Genomic DNA, 23,281 nt, shown 5'->3' with positions numbered 1-23,281 from the left:
AAAGGTCTTCATTCAAAGTGCAGTAGATTTAAATGAGCTGCACTAAGGCGCACTGAGGGTTTGTGTTTTCTAAACAATCACTTGAACTATGGTTTCAGACAGTTAATATGGAAAGGGTAGCAACAAACAACAGGTGAACTGTGTGAATTTGGTTTGCATAGCTCGGACCTACCTGCATTCCACTCCTTGTTTTCATGATGGGAATCGCTTTCAGAAACTCAGGGTCCAGGCAGTTTTTGTAGGAAGCTGGTTACGAAAAGGAAAACAAACAAACCTGTAACACGGTCCGATTTGCGGCGTAATCCGCTGCAGCTCTGTGGAGTCACGATAATGAACAGCCGTCTTGAATCTACCTATCCCGCTTCTAAAATCTGACCGTTTCCCGGTTCTCGCCTCGAAGACTCCACAGCCACTGGCTGAGCTGCTGTGATGTCACAGCATGTTCGCAAACGTTTTAGCTGCCCACAGTATTTGTCAGCAGCGGTTTGCAAACAGTGCTGTTCCTGCGGTGGAAGCAAGCAGTCAATTTGACTGGGGATAAAACCTTGCACCTTGTTTATCAGTGCCGCAGGAGCACCTACAGAGAGGGAGAGTGTTAGGGGGGAAAACCCCACACCTATTTATGTTCCAGATCAGCCCCTCCATATAGAGGAAGAGGCAAGACAGAGTATGTCTTGGGTTGAACTCTTGGTTGAGGGAGGAGCACAATAGCACATTTTTTGGCTAACCTCTCTCTTCAGAGATGCTTCTAAAGGCCTAAAGAGGCAGATGAGGAAGATACCGTATTTTTCGCTCTATAAGACTAACTTTTTCCCTCCTAAAAAGTAAGGGGAATTGTCTGTGCGTCTTATGGAGCGAATGCAGGCTGCGCAGCTATCCCAGAAGCCAGAACAGCAAGAGAGATGGCTGCTTTCACTGCGCAGCGATCCCTCTTGCTGTTCTGGCTTCTGGGATTCAGAATTTTCCCCCCTTGTTTTACTTCTCCAAAAATTAGGTGCGTCTTATGGTCTGGTGCGTCTTATAGAGCAAACAATACGGTAACTTGTGCAGCGGCTCTATCAGTTCAGACTGCATTCAAGTGATCGGATGCCCCTCCCCAAATATAAATCAACACACACAGAAAACTAGCATGCCAGGGAGACAGACTTCAGCTTCATACTGACACGCTAGTTTTCTATGTGCAGGGATGGGCCATTGAGTAGGTCCGAGAAGTGCTCTTTGCAAACTGAGGCCAAACATTAGGAGCTTTATTAACTGCATTATGCGTGTGGCTGCTCCGTAACAAGAGTTCTCGGCCCAGTATACCTGAAGGAGCGTCTCCACCCCCATCGTTCTGCCTGGTAACTGAGGTCCAGCGCCAAGGGCCTTCTGGCGGTTCCCTCATTGCGAGAAGCAAAGCTACAGGGAACCAGGCAGGGGCCTTCTCGGTGGTGGCGCCCGCCCTGTAGAACACCCTCCCATCACATAAAGAGATAAACAACTACCTGAAATTCAGAAGACATCTTAAGGCAGCCCTGTTCAGGGAAGTTTTTAATGTATGATATATTAGTGTATTTTTGGTATTTGTGGAAGCCGCCTTGAGTGGCTGGGGAAACCCAGCCAGATGGGCGGGGTACAAATAATAAATTATTATTATTATTATTATTATTATTATTATTATTATTATTATTATTATTATTATTAGGGTGGTTTACAAAGCGCTCCCTACCCCAAAACATTAAACCAGTTTAAAAGAAAAACCTACAGTATCCAAAACAAAACCCAAAAACACTCAAGACATGGACCTAGTTTCTTCTTGGTGTCCTCGAAGGCTTGCTCAAAGCTATGGCGTGCATCTGGGTTGGGGAACTCAAAGATGTAGGACTCCGTGCCGTCCGCCTTGGTTGCCGTGAGTTCCATTTTGTTGGGCGGGAAAGACTGGGTGAAGGAAAGCGACTGCTTCTCGGCCAACTCGCGGTGGATGGCGGCCATCAGGTCCTTGATGACGTCGTCTAGGCTCTGAGAGTGAGCGAACACAAATGCCGGCATTAGCTGGGAGAACACCATGGACTTTGTGGAATGAAATTCTGCGGCTGCAAGTTTCTAGTCTATCTTATGCAGTCGCAACAGCCCACAAGACTGTAAGGGCAACCTTTAGCCCTTATCGACTGGGTTGGTATCAGAGCTTTGATTTCCAAACTCCACATTTAGAGGTGACCCAACTGGAAGGCATCAAGGACAGGGCCTTTTCGGTGGAGGCACCCCAGGGTGAGCTGACTAAAATCTTCCCGATTTTAGAAGGTTGCTAAGTTATTCTTTCTTTCTGGAAAGCATTTGTGGAGGTTTAAATGCTGCTGCCTTTTTGGTTTGCGACTTTTAGAGTTGGTATATTTTAATCTTTAAATGGCATACTTAATCAACCATTATTTGTGTATGCCACTACTGCGGCCCATGTTTTGATAGGCCCCAAAAGGAAAACGAGCGAGGTCCCAATCAAAGAAGAATGGCCACTTAAGTTGACAGAATATGCGCAGCTTGCAGACTTAACATATAGAATAAGAGAAGAAGAACATACATTTAGAGAAGATTAGAAAAACGTTTATTGACTATATGGGGGGGGGGGGAAACATGTACACCTGAAAACGTGGGCAGCATTAAGATAAATTCAACAGTGTAAATAAGTTTTGATGGATGTAATAATGGAATACTGGAAAACTGACGGAGGCAGTGGAAGACAGGAGTGCCTGGCGTGCTCTGGTCCATGGGGTCATGAAGACTAAACGACTAAACAACAACAACAACAATGGAATACTGAATGGTATAGTTTATGTAAAATATGCAGGGATTTGTGATATGAAAAATGAACCATGGAAAGAGAAGAAGTCATTGATATTTTTAAGGTTGTTTAAATGAATATTTTCAATTACGAAACAGAAAATTTAATAAAAATAACACACACACACACACACTCTGTATATATATATATATGTGTGTGTGTGTGTGTGTGTGTATAGAAATGGAAGCCATTTTTATGGTCTTGTTAGAGATAATTGGAACTAAAAATGGCCTAGCACCCTCTTCTGGTATGTCTCACGGAGGACCTTACGGTCTTCAAATAAAAACATCTTGGAGATCCCGGGTCACAGAGAGGTTAGGCTGGCCTCAACCAGAGCCAGGGCCTTTTCAGTACTGGCCCCGATCTGGTGGAACGCTCTGTCCCAAGAGACTAGGGTCCTGCAGGACTTGACATCTTTCTGCAGGGCCTGCAAGACAGAGCTGTTCCACCAGGCCTTTGGCTAAGGCACAGTCTGACCCCCTCCTTCGGTAAACCTCACAGAACTCTAGCCCAATGGTTGCCATTAATTTGATTTTGAATTGATTTTAGAATGCATTTCAATTAATTGATTGTGATTTTATGTAAATTGTGCTATTTTTACTGTTGTTAGCGACTCTGAGCCTGGCTTTGGCTGGGGAGGGCGGGATATAAATAAAATTTTATTATTATTAATTTTACAAAAGGCCTGTTTTAATTTTACAAAACCTCGATGGTTCTCACCTGATGGGGGAAGCTGAGGGTCTCTGAAAGCTTGCTAACTTGGCCAAGGGTGCTGAGGTCTTCATCCAGGCGGGAGATGGCTTTCTGGATGCTCTCGCGATTGGGCGATTGAGAAGCCCCTGGAGTCGGACAGAAATCACACATCACACCATGTTTGTCTCAGGCAAGGAGGCTGGAGAGCTAAGCCAGTTGCATTTCTCAGTATCTACAGCTTGTTCCGACATAACACGAAACACCGACTTTATATAGTACCATTTGGAGTTTTAAAAATGCGGTGTTTAAGAGGCACGCGGTTAGGCCACCTGAAAGACCAGTGGCGGTACTCCTTGCCTTTCTGTATCCGTTGCATCAGTTATGCTAGTGATACCCTTCATTTAAATTGACGAACCCCAATTTAAAGTGGGCATGAGGTGATGGCACACAAACTGTGTGTTTCTAAAGGTTGTGGTTGTCATTCTCGAATGACAACCACGAGCCACACGGCACAGCAACAACTTGATATAGAAGCCACAACTTGTGCAAAACTCTGCTGCGTCCCTCAGTTTTCGAACGTAATCCTTTCCGGAAGACCGTCCGAGTTCCGAGATGTTCAGAAACCGAAAAGTCAATACAGAAGCCTCAATATGGAAAACTGCGTATTGAAATGCATGGCATGTCCTACTTCCGAAAAGTGTTCAAAAACCGAAGCGTTTACTTCCAGGTTTATGGCGTTCAAAAACCGAAACATTCGTCAACAGAGACGTTCGAAAACCAAGGTACCGCTGTTCAAAATGTTGCATCAGCTGCCCAAGGCCGCTGAGCTACATTCAAGGTTTCCTCTTAAGCCCCCCCACAAACATATTAATTTTATTTCTGCAGCTTTAAGTCCCTGTAGGTTCGTACATTTCAATACTGTTTTATTGTCTGCATTGGGTTTTAGAGATTCCTGTTTCTGAACAACGCTCGGGTATCCTCTGGACGCAGAGATGTTTATGCATTCTGAAAGGGAACAACACCGACGGCAACAGACCTTTCACAATGTCCAGGTCTTCCAGCGGAAATTTCCAGAGCAATTTGTACTTGCTGGCTGTGTCGATCACACTGGCTGCTGTGTAACTGCAAAGAAAAATCACGTAACACTAAGAACAGGAGCAGTACTGACTGCAACCACTAAGTGGCCTTGTTGGCCTATTTTAGAGGTGAAGAGCTTCCATTTAGATCTTAAGTCTTCTTTCTTCCCTTGATCAAGATGCTAAGCCTGTGGGCAGGGCCTAGCCAATTTTCTAACTTCTGTGCAAAACCTAGATTTCTGAGATGCCTCCGATATAAGGCACACTTGACTGGCAGTTGTGCATTCTTGGCTGAGATCATAGCTGTCAACCGTCCCTTATTTGGCGGGAAACTCCCTTATCCCAGCGCCGTGTCCCGCTGCTGTCCCGGATTGATGATGTCCCTTAAATTTCCCGGGTTTCATGCTCGCCCGGCTCAGGAGGTAAGCAGCGGCTCAGGGTCCTCCGCCGCGCGCGAGAGAGCGCGCACATGAGCTGCCACTCCCTTTTACCCCTCAGGGGCACGTCGTGAGGAGACGGGTGGCGGCGGGCGGGCAGGCAGTCCCTCTCTTGCGAGACTTCCGCCGCGCTGCCAGGGGAAGCTGGAGGTGGCTGAGGAGGTGGCCTGAGGGAAGAGGAAAAGGAGGGGACGGGATGGGACGCAGAAGGGCAGTGCTTCAGCGGCCACCGCAGCGCCATGGCTCATGCCAGGCTCGTGGGCGAATCTTTCTTCCTCCCTCTCGGGTGGGAAAGGGCCGATGGAACTCCTTGCGCCAGGATGACGGCAGCCCCGACGTGCATAAGCTAAGCAAAATCCCTTATTTTGGCTGCTGATCCCTTATTTTCAAGGCTGCTGGTCCCTTATTTTCAAATCTGTAAGTTGACATCTATGGCTGAGATGGACCCTATTTTTTATTATTTTTATTTTTGCTGCATTTCAGGTGTGCACAATTCTATACTAGGGGTGGGGCCTTTCCCAGCTGTTGAGCTGGATCCTGAAGTTCCCAACAGGGAACTCCAAAGAACAGCCAACCCCTGCTGAAAGCAGGACTCGAACTCTAAGAACCATTAATTTAGATATTCCCACCGTTCTACCCACAATTTCCGGTATTTCTATACCAATCTGTTTCCAAAATTCATTAACTAACAGATAATCCCACCACATATGACTGTACATTAAAAGGGGAATGTAAACTCTGCTAAGTAAAGGGACTTGCTAACACAAGTTAGGAAGGATATTGATAAACAATAAATCCTCTCCTGCCTCCCTGAACATTCCCACAGACACCCATGACTCTTCATCAGAAGACTCCTCTTAGCTTTCCTCCTCTCCTGCTTCTGCCTCTAATTCTGGCCGCCTCTCTGCCACAGACTCTCCCCACTCACTAAGCCCTGTTCCCTCTCCATCTTCCGACGCCTCCTCTTCCTGGTCTTCTCCCTCTGATCACTCATCATTGTCCCACCACCAATCCCCGGGCTCTGAGCCTTCTTCCCTTGGGGGTTCCCCAGCTGGTTCTGCCCCACCCAGTCCATCGCAGACATGTCCCTTGAGCCGTCAATCACACGGCAACTTCCGGTGGGCTTTGGGGGTCGGTCACTTACAGGCTCATGGAGCTTCGCCGCAAGGACCCGGACTTGCGTTTGAGGGTGGTGCAGACGAGCAGGTCCGTGAAGAGGAAAAGCGAGCGGTCCTTCTTCCCGCCCACGGCCTTCTGCAACAAGACACAGGAGAGGTCAGGCTGGGACTGCTCATTCGGTCGAGCAAGAGACTCTTATAATCTCAGGGTTGCGCGTTCGAGTCCCACATTGGGCGAAAGAGCCCTGCATTTATTAAGTGGCTTTGGGCCCTCGTTTTTACAGGACTACCTCTCCTGGTATGCCCCACAGAGGACTTTAAGGTCCATGAAAACCATAGTTTAGAGGTCCCGGGCCCAGAGCACACGGAAACACCATTTACCTTCCCACTGCAGTGGTACCTATTTATCTACTTGCACTGGTGTGCTTTCGAACTGCTACGTTGGCAGGAGCTGGGGCAGAGCAACATTGCGGGGATTTGAACCACCAACCTTCCGATCAGCAAGCCCAACAGGCTCAGTGGTTTCGTCCACAGCGCCACCCGCATCCCTAAATTTCATTATAAACCACTTTGAGGAGGTTTTTTTTTCTTTCTTTAGCAATCAAGTGGCGTGTAAACTTTATGAAAATTAAACAAAAAACAGGGTACCGCCTCTGCTTCCCTTATGCTCCCAAGTTACTTTCTCCCGTGGCAAAGCTGCCATTTTACTTGAGTCACAGGAAAAGGTGCTCTTTGTGAATATTCCGTATCTGAGCCTTCCCCTTCGCTTTGCTGCTCCTGGATATTCTATGGGATCACAGCAATCGTTGTTTGTGGGAAGGGGGTGACTGGATGTGTTTCACTTTTGCTCTTGTTTTTATTGTGTATTTCGTGCTTATATCTTGCATTTTTTACGCTGCAAACTGCCCTGAGATCTTTGGCTGAAAAGCAGTATGCTGCTGCTGCTATTATTATTATTATTATTATTATTATTATTATTATTATTATTATTATTATTATGTTGTGGGTGAACATATCAGACGACACAGCGATTCTTCAAACAGCTCTTGTTTATTCAGAGGCCAGAACAGAACTGAACTGAAGGGTTCAGTCAGTCTGCTTAGAGCTCCAGTACCACGTTACTGTAACAACTTTCTAAAACTATCCAATCACTGAACGTCACTTTCGATCCTTCATTTGCATACAAACTATCCAATCACTGAACGTCACTTTCGATCCTTCATTTGCATAACTATCTACAGTATCCCCCTGCTGGCCCAGGGTGAGAACTTCAGTACCTAACAATTATTATTATTATTAGTTCAGCATGGAGAGACGTGGCAACAAAACAATGGCCCCTGGCAACTCTTACCAGGAAAGCAGCTGTGTGGTGATGGGGGCAGGGGAGATAAGACATGCCTCCCCCTTCTGCCCCGAACTAACTGCCACCCCACAAACCCAGCGGGGAGACCCCAACACAGCCTCCTTGCACAATATTTAACTTGATTCCCGGCTGTCAGAGAGGCAGCGGCAGTTCGTTACTCGTTTGCATAATAAACCTAACCCCGAACCACCAAAGGGAAGAGAGAGAAATAAAAGTACGCGCACTTTTAATTCCACCCAAAATCTGCGTGGGCATGGCGCACTAAAACACCGCAGCTCTCTCCATCGTTTTGGATTTAATTCATCCCTAATTAATAGAGATTTTACTACCCTCTCCCCGAACTGCAGCTTCGCCATATAAAAAGGCAGCTTGGGCCGGCTTGCCGAGGGAACGCAATTCTTCCTTTTTGCATTTTTCTGACTGGATGCATTCCGTACGCAGATAATGGCTGAATAACCCCCTCAAATTTAGTTCTAAGGTGTCAGGAGGCTGGGTGAGTCGCGAGGCTGGGGCGGCGGCAGACACGACTGGCTCTTCGCGGCCACGCTGCCATCCAACATGATCTGCAAGGCCTTTTGTGCAGGGGCCTGTTTTGTGCAGGGGCCTGTTTATTTGGATTCCCTGCTCCCGGGGTTGACATGGCAACGCAGGGTACCACACGCTCGGCTGGGGGAATTTTGATTGTTATCTCCCCCTCACAGCACCGGGAGCCGGGGGAAATGTTCTGTGGTGTGGTGGTGGTGGGGGGGGGGGAAAGGAGGGAGGTTGCTTCTGTCTAAAAAGCAAACCCCAAAAGTCTTGAGGAGTCCCAAGGCAGCTAAAATATAGGTACAGTGGTGCCTCGCAAGACAAAAAGAATCCGTTCCGCGAGTCTCTTCGTCTAGCGGTCTTTTTCGTCTTGCGAAGCAAGCCCATTAGCGGCTTAGAGCGGATTAACGCTATAAGCGGCTTTTAGCGGCTTAGAAAAATTGGGGGGGGGGGAGGGGAAAAAAGGCGGAAAAACTCGCAAGACATTTTCGTCTTGCGAAGCAAGCCCATAGGGAAATTCGTCTTGCGAAGCACCTCCAAAATGGAAAACCCTTTCGTCTAGCGGGTTTTTCGTCTTGCGAGGCATTCGTCTTGTGGGGCACCACTGTACTGCGTTTACAACCTAAATTCTGCAAAAGCACAAGGGTGGGGGGAACAAGCTGGAGACTGAGATACGAGATAAAGAATTTGGTTTCCTGAGAACCTGTTTTTATATTTAGATATAGGGATGCAAGTGGCACTGTGGTCTAAACCACATTTTCCTGCATAACAGATCCTCGCTGCTGTAGTTACATACATAAATAACTTAACCATCTTTTTGGAACTTCTGTACCTATAATCCCTAGAATAAAAGTTTCAGTTTTTCTTTTTCTTTTTTTTAGTATAATCACTTTAAACATCTTTTTTATCTCATCATATATCATTTCCCAAAATTCCCTCACTTTCTTGCAAGTCCACCACATATGAAAGAACCATCTATCAGGGGTGTCCAAGCTTTTTTCAAAGAGGGCCAGATTTGTTGAAGTGAACATGCATTAGGGCCGACCAATGTTGTTTACACTTCCAGCAGTCATTAGATCGGTTTTTATATTTTTAAAAAATTGCTTTTGGTGAGGGAATGAGCAAGCTGGGGTTCTGATCCTGCGTTGCAACAGCTCACAGAGACCGTTTGCGAAGACCCTCCCAAACAAAACAAGGAAAAATATGCAACATTCATTAAAAAAGCTGACTACGACTTGCAAAATAAGACAGATCACGGAGGGTTTTCTTACCACTTCCACTAACATCTCCTGGCGCAAGAATCTCCTCAGCGGGGCCTGAAGCTGGGGAGACACAAGGAATCAGAGCGATTTAGGGATGTCGCCAAAGGCCCAAGGGGGATCTTAACACCAACTTCTCAATTGTGACAGTGTGGTGAAGCAAGATAATATTAATAATTCTTTATTATTTATACTCCATCTATCTGGCTGGGTTTCCCCAGCCACTCTGGGCAGCTCCCAACAGAATACTAAAAACATGATAAAACACCAAATGTTAAAAACTTCCCTAAACAGGACTGCCTTCAGATGTCTTCTAAAAGTCAGATAGTTATTTATTTCCTTGACATCTGATGGGAGGGTGTTCCACAGGGCAGGTGCCACCACCAAGAAGGCCCTCTGCTTAATTCCCTGTTAATTTCTCTTCTCGCAGTGAGGGAACCGCCAGAAGGCCCTTGGAGCTGGACCTCAGCGTCTGGGCAGAACGATGGGGGTGGAGACGCTCCTTCAGGTTTACTGGACCGAGGCTGTTTAGGGCTTTCAAGGTCAGCACCAACACTTTGAATTGTGCTCGGAAATGTACTGGGAGCCAATGTAGGTCTTTCAAGACCGGTGTTATGTGGTCTTGGCGGCCGCCCCCAGTCACCAGTCTAGCTGCCGCATTCTGGCTTAGTTGCAGTTTCTGAGTCACCTTCAAAGGTAGCCCCACGCAGAGCGCATTGCAGTAGTCCAAGAGGGAGATAACCAGAGCATGCACCACTCTGGCGAGACAGTCCGCGGGCAGGGAGGGTCTTAGCCGTAGTACCAGATGGAGCTGGTAGACAGCTGCCCTGGACACAGAACAGATAGCCCCCCGAACAAGCCCCACAGCATGCATGCAGTCAGAGCCGTCAACAGTGTTTATTCCAGCCAAATGTCCCCATAGAATTATTCACGAGGGAGATTATGCATGGCATTAACTGACATCAGTTCTTCCATCAGGCTTAGGGATTATGGCAACCTGACTTTAGCATGGGGAAAGGTGAGACAGCCGTGCCTCCTCTAGATGCCACCCCTCCCCAAACTGCCCCACCTCCAGGGCTAATTCCAACTGGCCATTATGGGAATGTATTAAAGGTCTTATTTTTTTATCCCCGTTCCATTTCATATTACGTCCTGCAGATTGCAGGCCAAAACGTAAACCACCTCGAGTCCTTTGGTTAGAAAGGTAGGAAATAAAGCTAGGAAACAAACAAACAAACAATTTAGCATCTCCTTCCATCTCTTGGTCACTTTCCAGCATGACACAGACTTTTGTCCTCTAGAGGGGGAACACTGAGAGAGGGAGGGGGAAAGGTGGTGAGGACTGGGAAAACAAAATTAAATTTCCACTCTCTGTTTCTGGCTGAAAGGAGCCCAAATGTCTTGACACAATGATGGAAACCTAGGCAAGTCAGAAATAAGCATCTGAAGGAACAGAGAACAGAGAACAGAGAACCTGTGACCAGGTGGGTGGGAAAAGGGCTTTGGTGCCAATTATGCAATTTCAGGCCAAGGGGGAAATTTGGCAGCAGACTCGCACTCCTTGCAAATATGCAACAAACTTTGCAACTGCTTACGTGGAATTTTTTTTTTTGGGGGGGGATGCAACTGCATTTTGAAGTTTGAGGCTTTTTGTAGCTTTTAAAGCCTTTAAAGTAAGGCTGTGATGGCTTGGGATTCGGACTCGGAGGCTGAACCTGAGGAATCCTAGCCTGCACAGGAGTCCCTGCCTCCAGAACCAGCTGAGCCGGGGCTGCGGCTTGAGCCTGAAGGGTCCTCACCTGTGCTGGATCCTCAGGTTCAGGCACCAGCTGAGTCTGTTCTGGCTCCTGAGGTGATGGAGGACCCACTGCCTGCAGGTGCTCCACTCTCAGCCCCGTCAGGGGAAACTGAGGTTGCCTCTGGGTCCTGTAACCCTCCGGCCTCTCCTGAGCTGCAGAGGCTCAGGGCAGAGAGGCGGAGGGAACTAAGTTCCCGCAGGAGGAGCGCTCGCCTCCAAGCCAGGAGAGACGAGTCACCAGAGGATCGGGGCCGCCCTATGCCTTGGGGCAGATAAAAGCCAGCCAGCCCCAGTCCCAGGTTGCGGGAGCAACATTGTTGGTGGCCTGTTCCTGCCTGAACCCTGTCCTGCTCTTCTGCCAGAGTTCCTGACCCCACCTGACTCCCCGCCTTGGACCCAGCATCAGCTTTGACGGACAGCCTCCATACCGCACCCTTGACCTTGACCTTGGACTGGACCTGGCCACATGGTTAACCCTCGGGACCAGCGCAAAGGCTTTCTGTTCAGCCTTGCAGGCATTCTTAGGCTGCGGTTGCCCAGTGCTTTTCATACAACTGCATTCCCTCCAACACCTCGAGTCCCCCAAATGGGGTGTGCATCTTCCTGCCCGCGCTCCTTCATGAGTCATGCGATCCGTGCATAGCTGTCAACGTTTCTCTTTTTTTTAAGGGAAATTCCCTTATTCCGAATAGGATTCCTTGAAAGAAACAAGAAAAGTTGACAGCTATGGATCCATGTGAGATCACAGTACCCAAAAGACGCACATTTTTCAGGGACATGCTCGCATGCGTGTTTTGGGGTACTGCACAAAATTGCAGCCCCCTCAGCACCCTTTTTTGGGTAGGGAAAATGCTTTTTCAAGGCAAGATCTTGGCACGAAATCGTGCAAGATCACGGAACCCAAAACGGCCTCCCTGTTCTCTCGCGAGTGTCCCCTTTTTCCCAGGACATTTGTGGGGGGCGCAATTAGGATAGGTAAAGAGTGTTGGGAAAGCCTTGCTTACAAACCTCAACGATAAAAAAGGGAGAAAAAAGGTGAAATCTGAGTGGAGTTACTAAGAATTAAACACACAGACCTCTGTTTCCACGTGCGTGTTTGATTTTGTGCAATAAGACTGGCCCGCTACTGGAACCCGACCCATGACGTCTGGGTGATGTGGTCTTCAGCAGAGAAGCCCCCCTACCCTATGTGTACATAGACATATCCCTACCCCCTACTCTTCCCCCTAAAAGCAGCACACATTCAAGAAAGCATCTTGGCAAATCTTACATCCTCCATTCCTTCTATATGCGACTCAATCTCCTGCACTATCCTGGCGTTCCGTTCCACCTCTTCGGCGCTCCTCATGCCTTTGTTTATCCTCTCAGCCACCTGTTTGATGCTCCTCTGAGCTTCCATCAGGAACGGGTGGTCAGGGTGGGCTTCGGGTGTGTGCTTGAGAAGGTCCTGGTGGGAGAAAGCGCAGCGGGAATTATATTATAATACTTTATTATTTATACCCCGCCCATCTGGCTGGGTTTCCCCAGCCACTCTGGGCGGCTTCCAACCAAACACTGAAATACAAAAACCTATTAAACATTAAAAGCTTCCCTGAACAGGGCTGCCTTCAGATGTCTTCTAAAAGTCTGGTAGTTGTTCTTCTCTTTGACATCTGGTGGGAGGGCGTTCCACAGGGCGGGTGCCACCACCGAGAAGGCCCTCTGCCTGGTTCCCTGTAACTTGGCTTCTCACAGAGAGGGAACCGCCAGAAGGCCCTCAGAGCTGGACTTCTGTGTCCGGGCAGAACAATGGAGGTGGAGACGCTCCTTCAGGTCTACAGGACCGAGGCCGTTTAGGGCTTTAAAGGTCAGCACCAACACTTTGAATTGTGCTCGGAAACGTGCTGGGAGCCAGTGTAGGTCTTTAGAGCAGGAAATGGATATACATATATATATTGCAGAACCTCCCTGGGCCAAAATGACAAATTTGCTCCACATTATCTCATTAGTTAGTGATTCCTTCCCTCCCCCAAGTCCTTATGACTTCCATAGATGGTAATAAATCAATTAAAAGAACTCATCAGCGTTTTGCCACCAATTTCTCCAAACTTACTCACATTTTTCTATGCAGTTAAGCCTCACACACATTTTTGCAGAGCGATTTCCCCAAATGTAATGAATTTAGGCAGGCTAGTTTCACGGATATATATGCATTTAAAAGCTCATTTGACCCTGGACTAAACGCCTTTATGCAAATGTCTTTTGGCTGGAGAACCGCACTGCAGAATCTGAAGGAGCGCAACTTGCGAAAGGATCCCAGGTTTCGATTTGGCCATCCGTGCTGGAAAGTGTGATGCAGTTAGATCTGCAAATGCATGTTGTTGTTGTTTAGTCGTTTAGTCGTGTCCGACTCTTTGTGACCCCCTGGACCAGAGCACACCAGGCACTCCTGTCTTCCACTGCCTCCCGCAGTTTGGTCAAACTCATGCTGGTAGCTTCGAGAACACTGTCCCACCATCTCGTCCTCTGTCATCCCCTTCTCCTTGTGCCCTCCATCTTTCCCAACATCAGGGGGGTCTTTTCCAGGGAGTCTTCTCTTCTCATGAGGTGGCCATAGTCTTGGAGCCTCAGCTTCAGGATCTGTCCTTCCAGTGAGCACTCAGGGCTGATTTCCTTCAGAATGGATTGGTTTGATCTTCTTCCAGTCCATGGGACTCTCAAGAATCTCCTCCAGCACCAGAATTCAAAAGCATCCATTCTTCGGCGATCAGCCTTCTTTATGGTCCAGCTCTCACTTCCATACATCACTACTGGGAAAACCAGAGCTTTAACTAGACGGACCTTTGTTGGCAAGTTGATGTCTCTGCTTTTTAAGATGCTGTCTAGATTTGTCATTGCTTTTCTCCCAAGAAGCAAGCTGTCACCATTTGCAGTGATCATGGAGCCCAAGAAAGTATATTGAATCCCAAATCCGTTCCTTCATTCCTTAGGCATATTTTCTGTCACCGAGCCATGCTTAAGGTCTTTAGCATTTCTGTGGGCGCATCCATCTCTCTCTGCGGCCTTAGCCGCTTTCCTTCCATCCGATTCCAAAAAAACAGTGCACTGTTCCTGGTGTGCAACGGTGCTCCCTGGAAGCAAAGAATGAAGGCAAGGCCAGGAAAAAACGCTGCCTGCCTTTTTTCCTCTTGGGCTATCTATCACGGGAAGAGTAAATAAAACTGGCTGGTTAATGGGCTGGAGGTAAGTGCAGAGCAGTGGAGCTCACGAGTAATTGGTGGTTTTTCAGTGCCAACTGAGTAGATCGGGATATAAATCAGGGAGGAACGAAGGCCCATCGGACAGAACTTGGGCAGGCAGAATGTTATTTGTGATGTTGGCAACATGGCCCGACAGGCAGACTTCTGGGGGCACCTTCCTCTCTTGCCCTGAACTCACCACTGTGATCCACACGATGGTCACCTCCAGACAGGATTATTGTAACTCGCTCTACGTGGGGCTGCCCTTGAGACTGACCCAGAAACTCCAGCGGGTGCAGAATGCCGCGGCGAGACTCCTTACGGGGTCTTCGCTTAGAGATCACATTCACCCGGTGCTATACCAGCTGCGCTAGCTCCCGGTGGAGTACAGGATCAGGTTTAAGGTGCTGGTTTTAACCTTTAAGGTGCTGGTTTTAACCTACGGGACTGCCTCTACTGGTATGTCCCACGGAGGAACTTACAGTCTTCAAACAAAAACATTTTGGAGGTCCCAGGCCACAGAGAGGTTAGGCTGGCTTCAACCAGAGCCAGGGCTTTTTTGGCCGTGGCCCCGATCTGGTGGAACGCTCTGTCACAAGAGACCAGGGCCCTGCGGGACTTGACATCTTTCTGCAGGGCCTGCAAGACAGAGCTGTTCCGCCAGGCCTTTGGCCAGGACACAGCCTGACTCCCTCCTTTGGCAATCCTCACAGAGCTCTAGCCCAATGGTTGCCATTAATCTGACTGGAATTAATTTTATAATGAAACGATTTTAGAATGTTTTATCATTTTACTGTTGTTAGCCGCTCTGAGCCCGGCTTCGGCTGGGGAGGGCAGGATATAAATAAAATTTATTATTATTATTCCAAGCGTGCCCCAGCCTCTCCAGATACAGCCCCCCCCCTCGCCGGATATTAGGAAGTCCCCTGACGTATGGTTCATGAGAACCCGCCAAAAAGATCTCTGCCTTCCCTCAGTTCTCTGATGCAGCCTGACTATACACCGATCTGTCTCTTGCTAAACAAACATTCCCGGCCGGAAACGTGATTCATCCCATCCTCCTTACCAACTGAACGTCCCCCCCCCCCCCCCCCGGGAACACGGCTTCCTAGAAACCTGCTTGGGGAATTGTTCTCTCTCGCTTTTTCAAATGCCAGGAATTCCACGGGTTCTGACATTTGCTGGCAGTTTGTAAAATCGGAGGAGGCTCGGAGGGAAATGTCAGGACGTCGTGACATTTGCTGGCAAGTCTCGGGTGGGAAACCTGCGGTCCATCTAGTCTGACCCCATGCAAGGCAGGAAGTCTTTGCCCAATGTGGGACTTCGAACCCACAGCCCTGAGATACGAGAGTGTCGTGCTCTACCGACGGAGCTATCCCAGCCTTATATGTATCTTAATAACAAACGAAAACAATAGCCCACCCACAGTTTGAAAGGCCAGAGACTGCTCACCCAAATCCTAGAATCGTAGAGCTGGAAGGGACCTCTAGAGTCATCTAGTCCAATCCCCTGCAATGCAGGAATCTCAGCTAAAGTATCCATGACAGATGGCCACCCAACTCTGCTTAAAAACTTCAAATGAATGAGAATCCACCACCTCTAGTGGGAGTCTGTTCCACTGCCAAACAGCTCTTACTGTCAGAAAGTTGTTCCTGATGTTTAGTCTGAATCTCTTTTTTTGTAACTTGGAAGCCGCGGGTTCGAGCCCTACCTTCCAGAGCAGGAGAAAACAAGCACGCTCCCTCTTCCATGCGACATCCCTTGAGATATTTGACGATGGCTATCCTATCTCCTCTCAGTCTCCTCTTCTCCAGGCTAAACATTCCCAGTTCCTTCAACCATTCCTCATCAGGCTTGGGTTCCAGACCCTTGGTCATCTTGATCGCCCTCCTCTGCACACCTTCCAGCTTGTCAATACCTTTCGGTCCAATATACCTGAAGGAGCTTCTCCACCCCCAGCGTTCTGCCCGGACACTGAGGTCCAGGGCTTTCTTGGCGAGAAGCCAAGTTAGAGGGCCTTCTCGGTGGAACGGACCGAGGCCGTTTAGGGCTTTCAAGGTCAGCACCAACACTTTGAATTGTGCTAGGAAATGTACTGGGAGCCAATGTAGCTCTTTCAGGACCGGTGTTGTATGGTCTCGATGGCCAAGACAGTCACTTTGTCACTTTGGTTTTTGTTAAAAATAACCTAGCTAGTTTATAGTCCTGAAGGTTGCAGTTCTAAGAATGCCATGCTAGGAGAAACAAGCTCCATGGACTTTGCAGGGACTCGCAGGGTGACGTCTACAATGTAAGCCCTTCAGGATTTCTGCAAGTCTTCCTTGGTCAAGAAAGTTGGCTTAGCAGCAGAATAACAATATGGGAACGGTAGAGAAGGGGCTGGAGCTCAGTGGTTAGAGCGCCTGCTTTGCACGAAGAAGACCCCAGCTTCGATGCCCAATGGCATTGCCACGTAGGGCTGGGAAGAGACTCGCGTGCCTCAGATCTCGGACAGCTTCTGCCAGTCAGTGCAGGCAATACTAGCTGCACCAAGGGTCTGACACAGCGCGAGGCCACTTCCCCTGTTGCTCTTCCTTTCCTACTGGGCTTCGGAAATCTTGCAGCCGGGCTTTAGAAAGCTAGGCTGGTGTGCAGACTGTTAGAATTCCTGCTCCATGATTGCAGTCATGGGATTGTTGTCTTTCACATGACGGTGTATGTTTCGACTCCACAGAGTGGGAAGTGACGGAGAAAGGATGTTTGTGTTCCTGTGTTCCGTGAAGTGGGACTATTGTCCTTTGTTCTTTCTCTTTGCTGCCTGATGCTAGAGAGAGAGGGAGCCATGTTGCAGTGCTCCGTGTGTGTTTATTTGTAAATAAAGTAGATTAGCCAAAATGCTGAGCTGCTGAGGTCTGTTACACAAACTGCAAAGACTCTGCAGATCCCTAGGTGTGCAGGTGTCAGTTGGCATCGGTCGCTGTGATGTTTGGGCAGAAGAAAGCTTTTGAAACTACCGAACAATTGACCAGGAGGGAGAGAATTTGCCGGTCGGGCATGTGTCTCTGCCAGGGTCCTACTCGAGTGTAGGCTGCGCTCCTGACTAGAGAGAAACCCAGTGTGGAGTTAGTTGTCAGAGTGTCAGACTAGGCCCCGGGGGACCAGGGTTCGAATCCTGAATTTGCACTGCCAGAACGACGTAAGCGCAGAGATGGGGAGAAGATGCAATCCCTACCGAGGCGGAATAGCAGGCAAACTTAAAGGACCATGCAGAAATGGCAAAACTTGCTGAAAGAATAAGGAAGCAAGATGAAAGAATTTTCAAAAGAAGAATGGGGAAAATACATGGAGTAGTTGAATTATTATTATTATTATTTGGTAAACAACTAACTGCATTAGCAGGGCTAATTTAACCCAAGCAGTTACGACTATTAAGCTATTGGGAATGTAGAGAAAAATAATTATAAGGAATGACAGGGGAGATTCAGTAGCGAAAGTGATTTCTGAAGAAATCATGAAGGGAGGGGGAGGGAATTCAAACTATGTATGTATTTTGGATGGGGTTTTGTTTTTTTAAATTGTTTGTTGTAAAAGTGAAAATTGAAAAATAAAATACTTTTTTTTTTTAAAAAATGAAATATTCACTTCAGGTAAGGGACTCACTTGGGTGACCATGGACCAGTCACAGTTTCTTAGCCTAACCTACCTCACAGGATTGTTGTGTAGATAAAATGGGAAGGAAGAGACCTGTGTGTGCCACCTTGAGCTCCAAATAGGGTGATAAACATCGCGAGCGAACAAATAAAATGGTTTGCTGCAGTACTTTGGTTTGTGAGGACAGGGACAACAAAGGATCTAATTTCTCTTCTCTCTGGTGGGTTCAGAGCTCCTGAATGAGTAACTGTCTCTTTTCCTGGAATCAGATCCAAGCCTGAGGCTCTGACTCATAGGCATGCGAAGTATTCAAGGAATGCAGCTTGCCGAAAAGCAAGCTGTCATCTCAGCCCACCATCCAGGATCCAGGCAGAACAGCTGGGCTAAATTGGACAACTTCTCAGGGCGAACAGAAGTACGTAACTAGGTGCCAAGTTCCACTGAAATCTGAAGTCCCTGCAAGAACACATCAGAGCTCTTCCATTCATCCCAACTGGGTTTGCCGAAAAGGTCCTTGAGAATTATCATGTTTTTTTAAATAAAAAACAAAAACAAAACAAAACCGGAAAGATGCAAGCATCCTATTTCCTCTTTGCAGTAAATATTTGCTGGGCATTCGCTAAAGCAACTCAAGGAGAGTTGAGAAGCAGATTTCTAAAAATGACTCGGTGTAGCTGCAACACAGATTGTTCCGCAAGTCTCTTGACTGGGCGGAAACGTTTTGCACCCTGAGAAGCACAGCTTCCAGCAAGAAAACAAAACAAATGTCAAGTTTTTAACTCTTCCAGTTGCTAAATATCTATTGCACTGTTCTCTGTTCCTCTATATCAGAAGCTGAATACTGCCATCAGTTTTTAATAATAATAATAATAAAGCAGAGACATCACCTTGCCAACAAAGGTCTGTATAGTTAAAGCTCTGGTTTTCCCAGTAGTGATGTATGGAAGTGAGAGCTGGACCATAAAGAAGACTGATCGCCGAAGAATTGATGCCTTTGAATTTTGGTGCTGGAGGAGACTCTTGAGAGTCCCATGGACTGCAAGAAGATCAAACCTCTCCATTCTGAAGGAAATCAGCCCTGAGTGCTCACTGGAAGGACAGATTGTGAAGCTGAGGCTCTAATACTTTGGCCACCTCATGAGAAGAGAAGACTCCCTGGAAAAGACCCTATGTTGGGAAAGATGGAGGGCACAAGGAGAAGGGGATGACAGAGGACGAGATGGTGGGACAGTGTTCTCGAAGCTACCAACATGAGTCTGACCAAACTGCGGGAGGCAGTGGAAGACAGGAGTGCCTGGCGTGCTCTGGTCCATGGGGTCACGAGGAGTCGGATACAACTAAACAACAACAACAAACAAACAACAAAAATAACAATAATGATTTGAATTTCTTCTTTCTTCTTTGGTGATCCCTCGTAGTCTTCCATAAACACTGTTTTAACAATGAATCCGTAAGTGACTGTGGAAGCCAATTCTGAACCACACGTCCTTCCACAGTGGGGACATTGGTTTCCCGGTGGGAGTTGATCATGGTGTGGATTTGCCAAGCGTGCCTTCCTCTTAGCACATTTCTCCCTTTTGTCCTGAGTTCGAGTGTCTTCAAAGCCCATGACACCTTTGGTAAAAACTGTTCTCCAACTGGAGCGCTCGCAGGCCAGTGTTTCCCAGTTGTCGGTGTTTATACTACATTTTTTTAGATTTGCCTTGAAAGAGTCTTTAAACCTCTTTGGTTGACCACCAGCATGACGCTTTCCATTTTTAAGTTCAGAATAGATTAGTTGCATCTGAACAACATGACCAGTCCAACAAAGTTGATGTTGAAGAATCATCGCTTCAGCACTGGTGATCTTTGCTTCTTCCAGTACAGTGACATTAGTTCACCTGTCTTCCCAAGTGATGTGTAAAATTTTCGGAGACACCATTGATGGAATCTTTTGAGGAGTTGGAGATGGCATTTATTTGAATTTATACGCCACCCTATGCCCTCAGGTCTCGGAGCAGTTCAACAATTAGTAACAACAATTTATGAACAGCAATTAATAATCAGGCCTCTTGGACTCACCTTGACCAGAAGCTCGTAGCGTGGAATCCGCTGAACCGGCTTAATCATGAGGTCTGAAAGTGCCTGTTTTTCTTTGTTTTCCCTCATGCTTTGCTGAAAGAACATGAAGATCAGGTTTTGCTTTAAAAAAAAAATACTTTTCAGGTTTATACATTTAAATATTTTTACATTTTAACATTTCAAAACTTGATTTCCTTCCCCCTCGCTCTTTCTGTGGTTCCTTGAATTTATTTTTAAATATTTTCTGCATATCCAAATTAACTTAATTTGCTCATTTATTCATCAACTTTAGGGCAACTGTTTAAGGCATATTTTTGAAAGCTTTGTGTATAGATTTTTATATTTGACTTTTAAAAGTCACTTGTAATAGGATGAAGAAGGTTTTAAAATTGGATTAAGCATACAGTGGTACCTCTGGTTGCGAACAGGATCCGTTCCAGAGTCCCATTCGCAACATGAGCAGAACGCAACCCGTGGGTCACGATTCGCAGCATCTGCGCATGCGCGTCACGTCATTTTGCGCTTCTGCGCATGCGCGAGCGGCGAAACCCGGAAGTAATCCTTTCCATTACTTCCGGGTCGCCACGGGACGCAACCTGAAAAAACGTATCATGAAGCAAACGCAACACGAGGTATGTGTTAGGATATTTCCATTCCACCTTAAAAGGGAGCAGGCTTGTGAGTCACAGCCTGCGTATTTCCTGTTCACAGGATGTTTATGTTTGCTATTGCTTTCGTTTTCTCTCTCGGTGCCTGAACACGTTAGCAGGCGGTCATGTTTTTCTTTGTTCTGACCAACGCTGAATAAACTTGTAAATATGCTCTCCTGCTGTGCAACTTTCGCTGTGTGAATTCTGCTGATAGAGTGTGCATCAGCCCAGGAATGTGGCAATCTATTTCTGGAGCTCGTGTCGCTCGCTACTTGCTGATACTGTATCTACAGGAGGTCGATGGACGTCCGGAGTCCGGAGTCGGCATGGAGGCAGTGATGGCCTTTGTCACCCTGGCAGTATCCCAACAGTATGACAGTATAAGATTTTATGGACCTGCATGAACAAGTATATTATAATGGAACCAAGAGGGGGAGTGGAGGGAAGTTGACAAAAAATTTTGGTTTAATTTGGCTGTGGACCCCCCCCCCCGTTTTTTTCCATTTTCTTATTTTTTGGAAACCCAATAAAATGTTGTATATATAAAAAAGATTTCTGTCCTACCTCCAGGAACTTCATAAACGCTGGCCTGGCCTCCTTGGCGATCCTCACAGCATCTTTGGCGTTGAGGAAGTTATCGATGTACGCAGAATAAATGTTCACCAGGATGTCTTTGGAAAACTGGGGAAGGAGCGAGACAAAGGCTTCATGAGAAAAAGGGACATTTCCCTCTGAAGTCGTAGAACGTGGGGAGGTGGGAGAACGCGAAGTGGAGAATTTCAGCCCCTGGGGGTTATCACTTTTCAAACAAGCAAACATTGCTGATTGGCCAAGATGTATAAGAATAGTTCAGAGGTCAGCTGGAGGTGTAAAAATGGGGTAGGTACTTTTATGCACATGTGGTGAGATTGTAAGATAATAAGACAACTTTGGGACACCATATACAATGAACTTAAAAATATATTCAAACTCTCATTCACAAAAAAAAAAACTGCCGAGGCCTTCCTATTAGGAATTATGTCCACGGAAATGAAGAAAAATCTTAGACCACTTTTTATGTACGTGACCACAGCGGCTAGGATTTTCATAGCAGCTCGTACCAGCTCCATCTGGTACGTAGGCTGAGACCCTATCTGCCTGCGGACTGTCTCGCCAGAGTGGTGCATGCTCTGGTTATCTCCCACTTGGACTACTGCAATGCGCTCTACGTGGGGCTACCTTTGAAGGTGACCCGGAAACTACAACTAATCCAGAATGCGGCAGCTAGACTGGTGACTGGGAGCGGCCGCCGAGACCATATAACACCGGCCTTGAAAGACCTACATTAGCTCCCAGTACGTTTCCGAGCACAATTCAAAGTGCTGGTGTTGACCTTTAAAGCCCTAAACGGCCTCGGTCCAGTATACCTGAAGGAGCGTCTCCACCCCCATCATTCTGCCCGGACGCTGAGGTCCAGCACCGAGGGCCTTCTGGCGGTTCCCTCATTGCGAGAAGCAAAGCTACAGGGAACCAGGCAGAGGGCCTTCTCGGTAGTGGCGCCCGCCCTGTAGAACACCCTTCCAGCAGATGTCAAAGCGATAAACAACTACCTGACATTCAGAAGACATCTTAAGGCAGCCCTGTTCAGGGAAGTTTTTAACGTGTGATATTTTACTGTATTTTTGGTTTTTATGGAAGCTGCCCAGAGTGGCTGGGGAGGCCCAGCCAGATGGGCGGGGTATAAATAATAAATTATTATTAAATTATTATTATTATTATAGCAAAGAACTGGAAAAGTGACAACATCCCCGCAGAAACTGACTGGCAAGCAAAAACGATAGAATATTTACAACTCGCAAGGATGACAGGGAGATTTAAGAGGAGATTCAGTACAGAAAGTTAATGAAAGATTGGATAATGTTTAAAGATTATCTTAAAAACTATTGTGATAACGGTAAACTCCTGGCAGACTTGGAATGAATCTTGAAAGACAGAGACAGTATATAAAAGAATATTCTGGATAAGAAACGGGAAAGTTAAAAAATAATAATGAACTGTGGACAGATGAACAAAATGTAAAATAGTACAATGAGAGGAACCGGAAGTTGGAATGTAAAAAAGTGAAAAGCTTCTGGGAAATGATATATAATGAGATTTAAAAAATGTTGAAATATACATTCATAAAGAAACCAGAAGCATTTTTACTGGGCATGGTAGGAAGTGATATAAATAGAAAAGAATGTAAGCTGTTTTTATATGCAGTGACGGCAGCAAGAATATTATTGGCACAAAAATGGAAGCAAGAAGAATTACCGACGAAAGAAGAATGGAGGATGAAATTAATGGACTATTCAGAATTAAACTAACAGGAAGGATTCGAAATCGCGGGACCAGAAATTCACAGAAGACTGGTGTAAATTTACAGTTTATTTGAAAAGTAATAGTGATGTTCAAACTACGTTTGTAGGTTTGCAAGAAGTTTTGCGAGGTGAATTATTGGAACTATTGCAAAAATGGATAAAGGGGAGGATGATTAGTTAAGATAATTAGAGGCAATATGAATTTAAGAAATGCATAAGAAGTGGTTAAAACAAGGTGATGGGAGTAAAAAAAAAGATTGTATAAGTGGTTTGTGGTATGTATTATAATTCATATG

At 46.7% G+C, this 23,281-nt stretch overlaps 1 protein-coding gene across 1 annotated transcript in view; it reads right to left on the bottom strand.

Moving 5' to 3' along the window:
* ARHGEF17 (Rho guanine nucleotide exchange factor 17) overlaps window positions 1-23,281 on the bottom strand; it is a 176,004-nt gene that overhangs the window by 22,809 nt on the left and 129,914 nt on the right. The window contains exons 4-12 of the mRNA XM_083735821.1: window positions 21,211-21,327; window positions 19,997-20,089; window positions 12,358-12,534; window positions 9,302-9,352; window positions 6,166-6,275; window positions 4,545-4,630; window positions 3,536-3,654; window positions 1,785-1,998; window positions 173-246 (exon numbers count right to left, since the gene is read on the bottom strand). Of these exons, the coding sequence (XP_083591947.1) occupies window positions 173-246; window positions 1,785-1,998; window positions 3,536-3,654; window positions 4,545-4,630; window positions 6,166-6,275; window positions 9,302-9,352; window positions 12,358-12,534; window positions 19,997-20,089; window positions 21,211-21,327 (1,041 nt within the window). The remainder of the gene's footprint in view (window positions 1-172; window positions 247-1,784; window positions 1,999-3,535; window positions 3,655-4,544; window positions 4,631-6,165; window positions 6,276-9,301; window positions 9,353-12,357; window positions 12,535-19,996; window positions 20,090-21,210; window positions 21,328-23,281) is intronic.

Source organism: Podarcis gaigeae (assembly GCF_964106915.1).
Source record: "Podarcis gaigeae genome assembly, chromosome: 4".
In the NCBI taxonomy this organism is placed as follows: Eukaryota; Metazoa; Chordata; class Lepidosauria; order Squamata; family Lacertidae; genus Podarcis; species Podarcis gaigeae.
The sequence above is the reverse complement of the archived record's forward strand: the minus strand, read 5'-3'. Positions and strand labels throughout refer to the sequence as shown.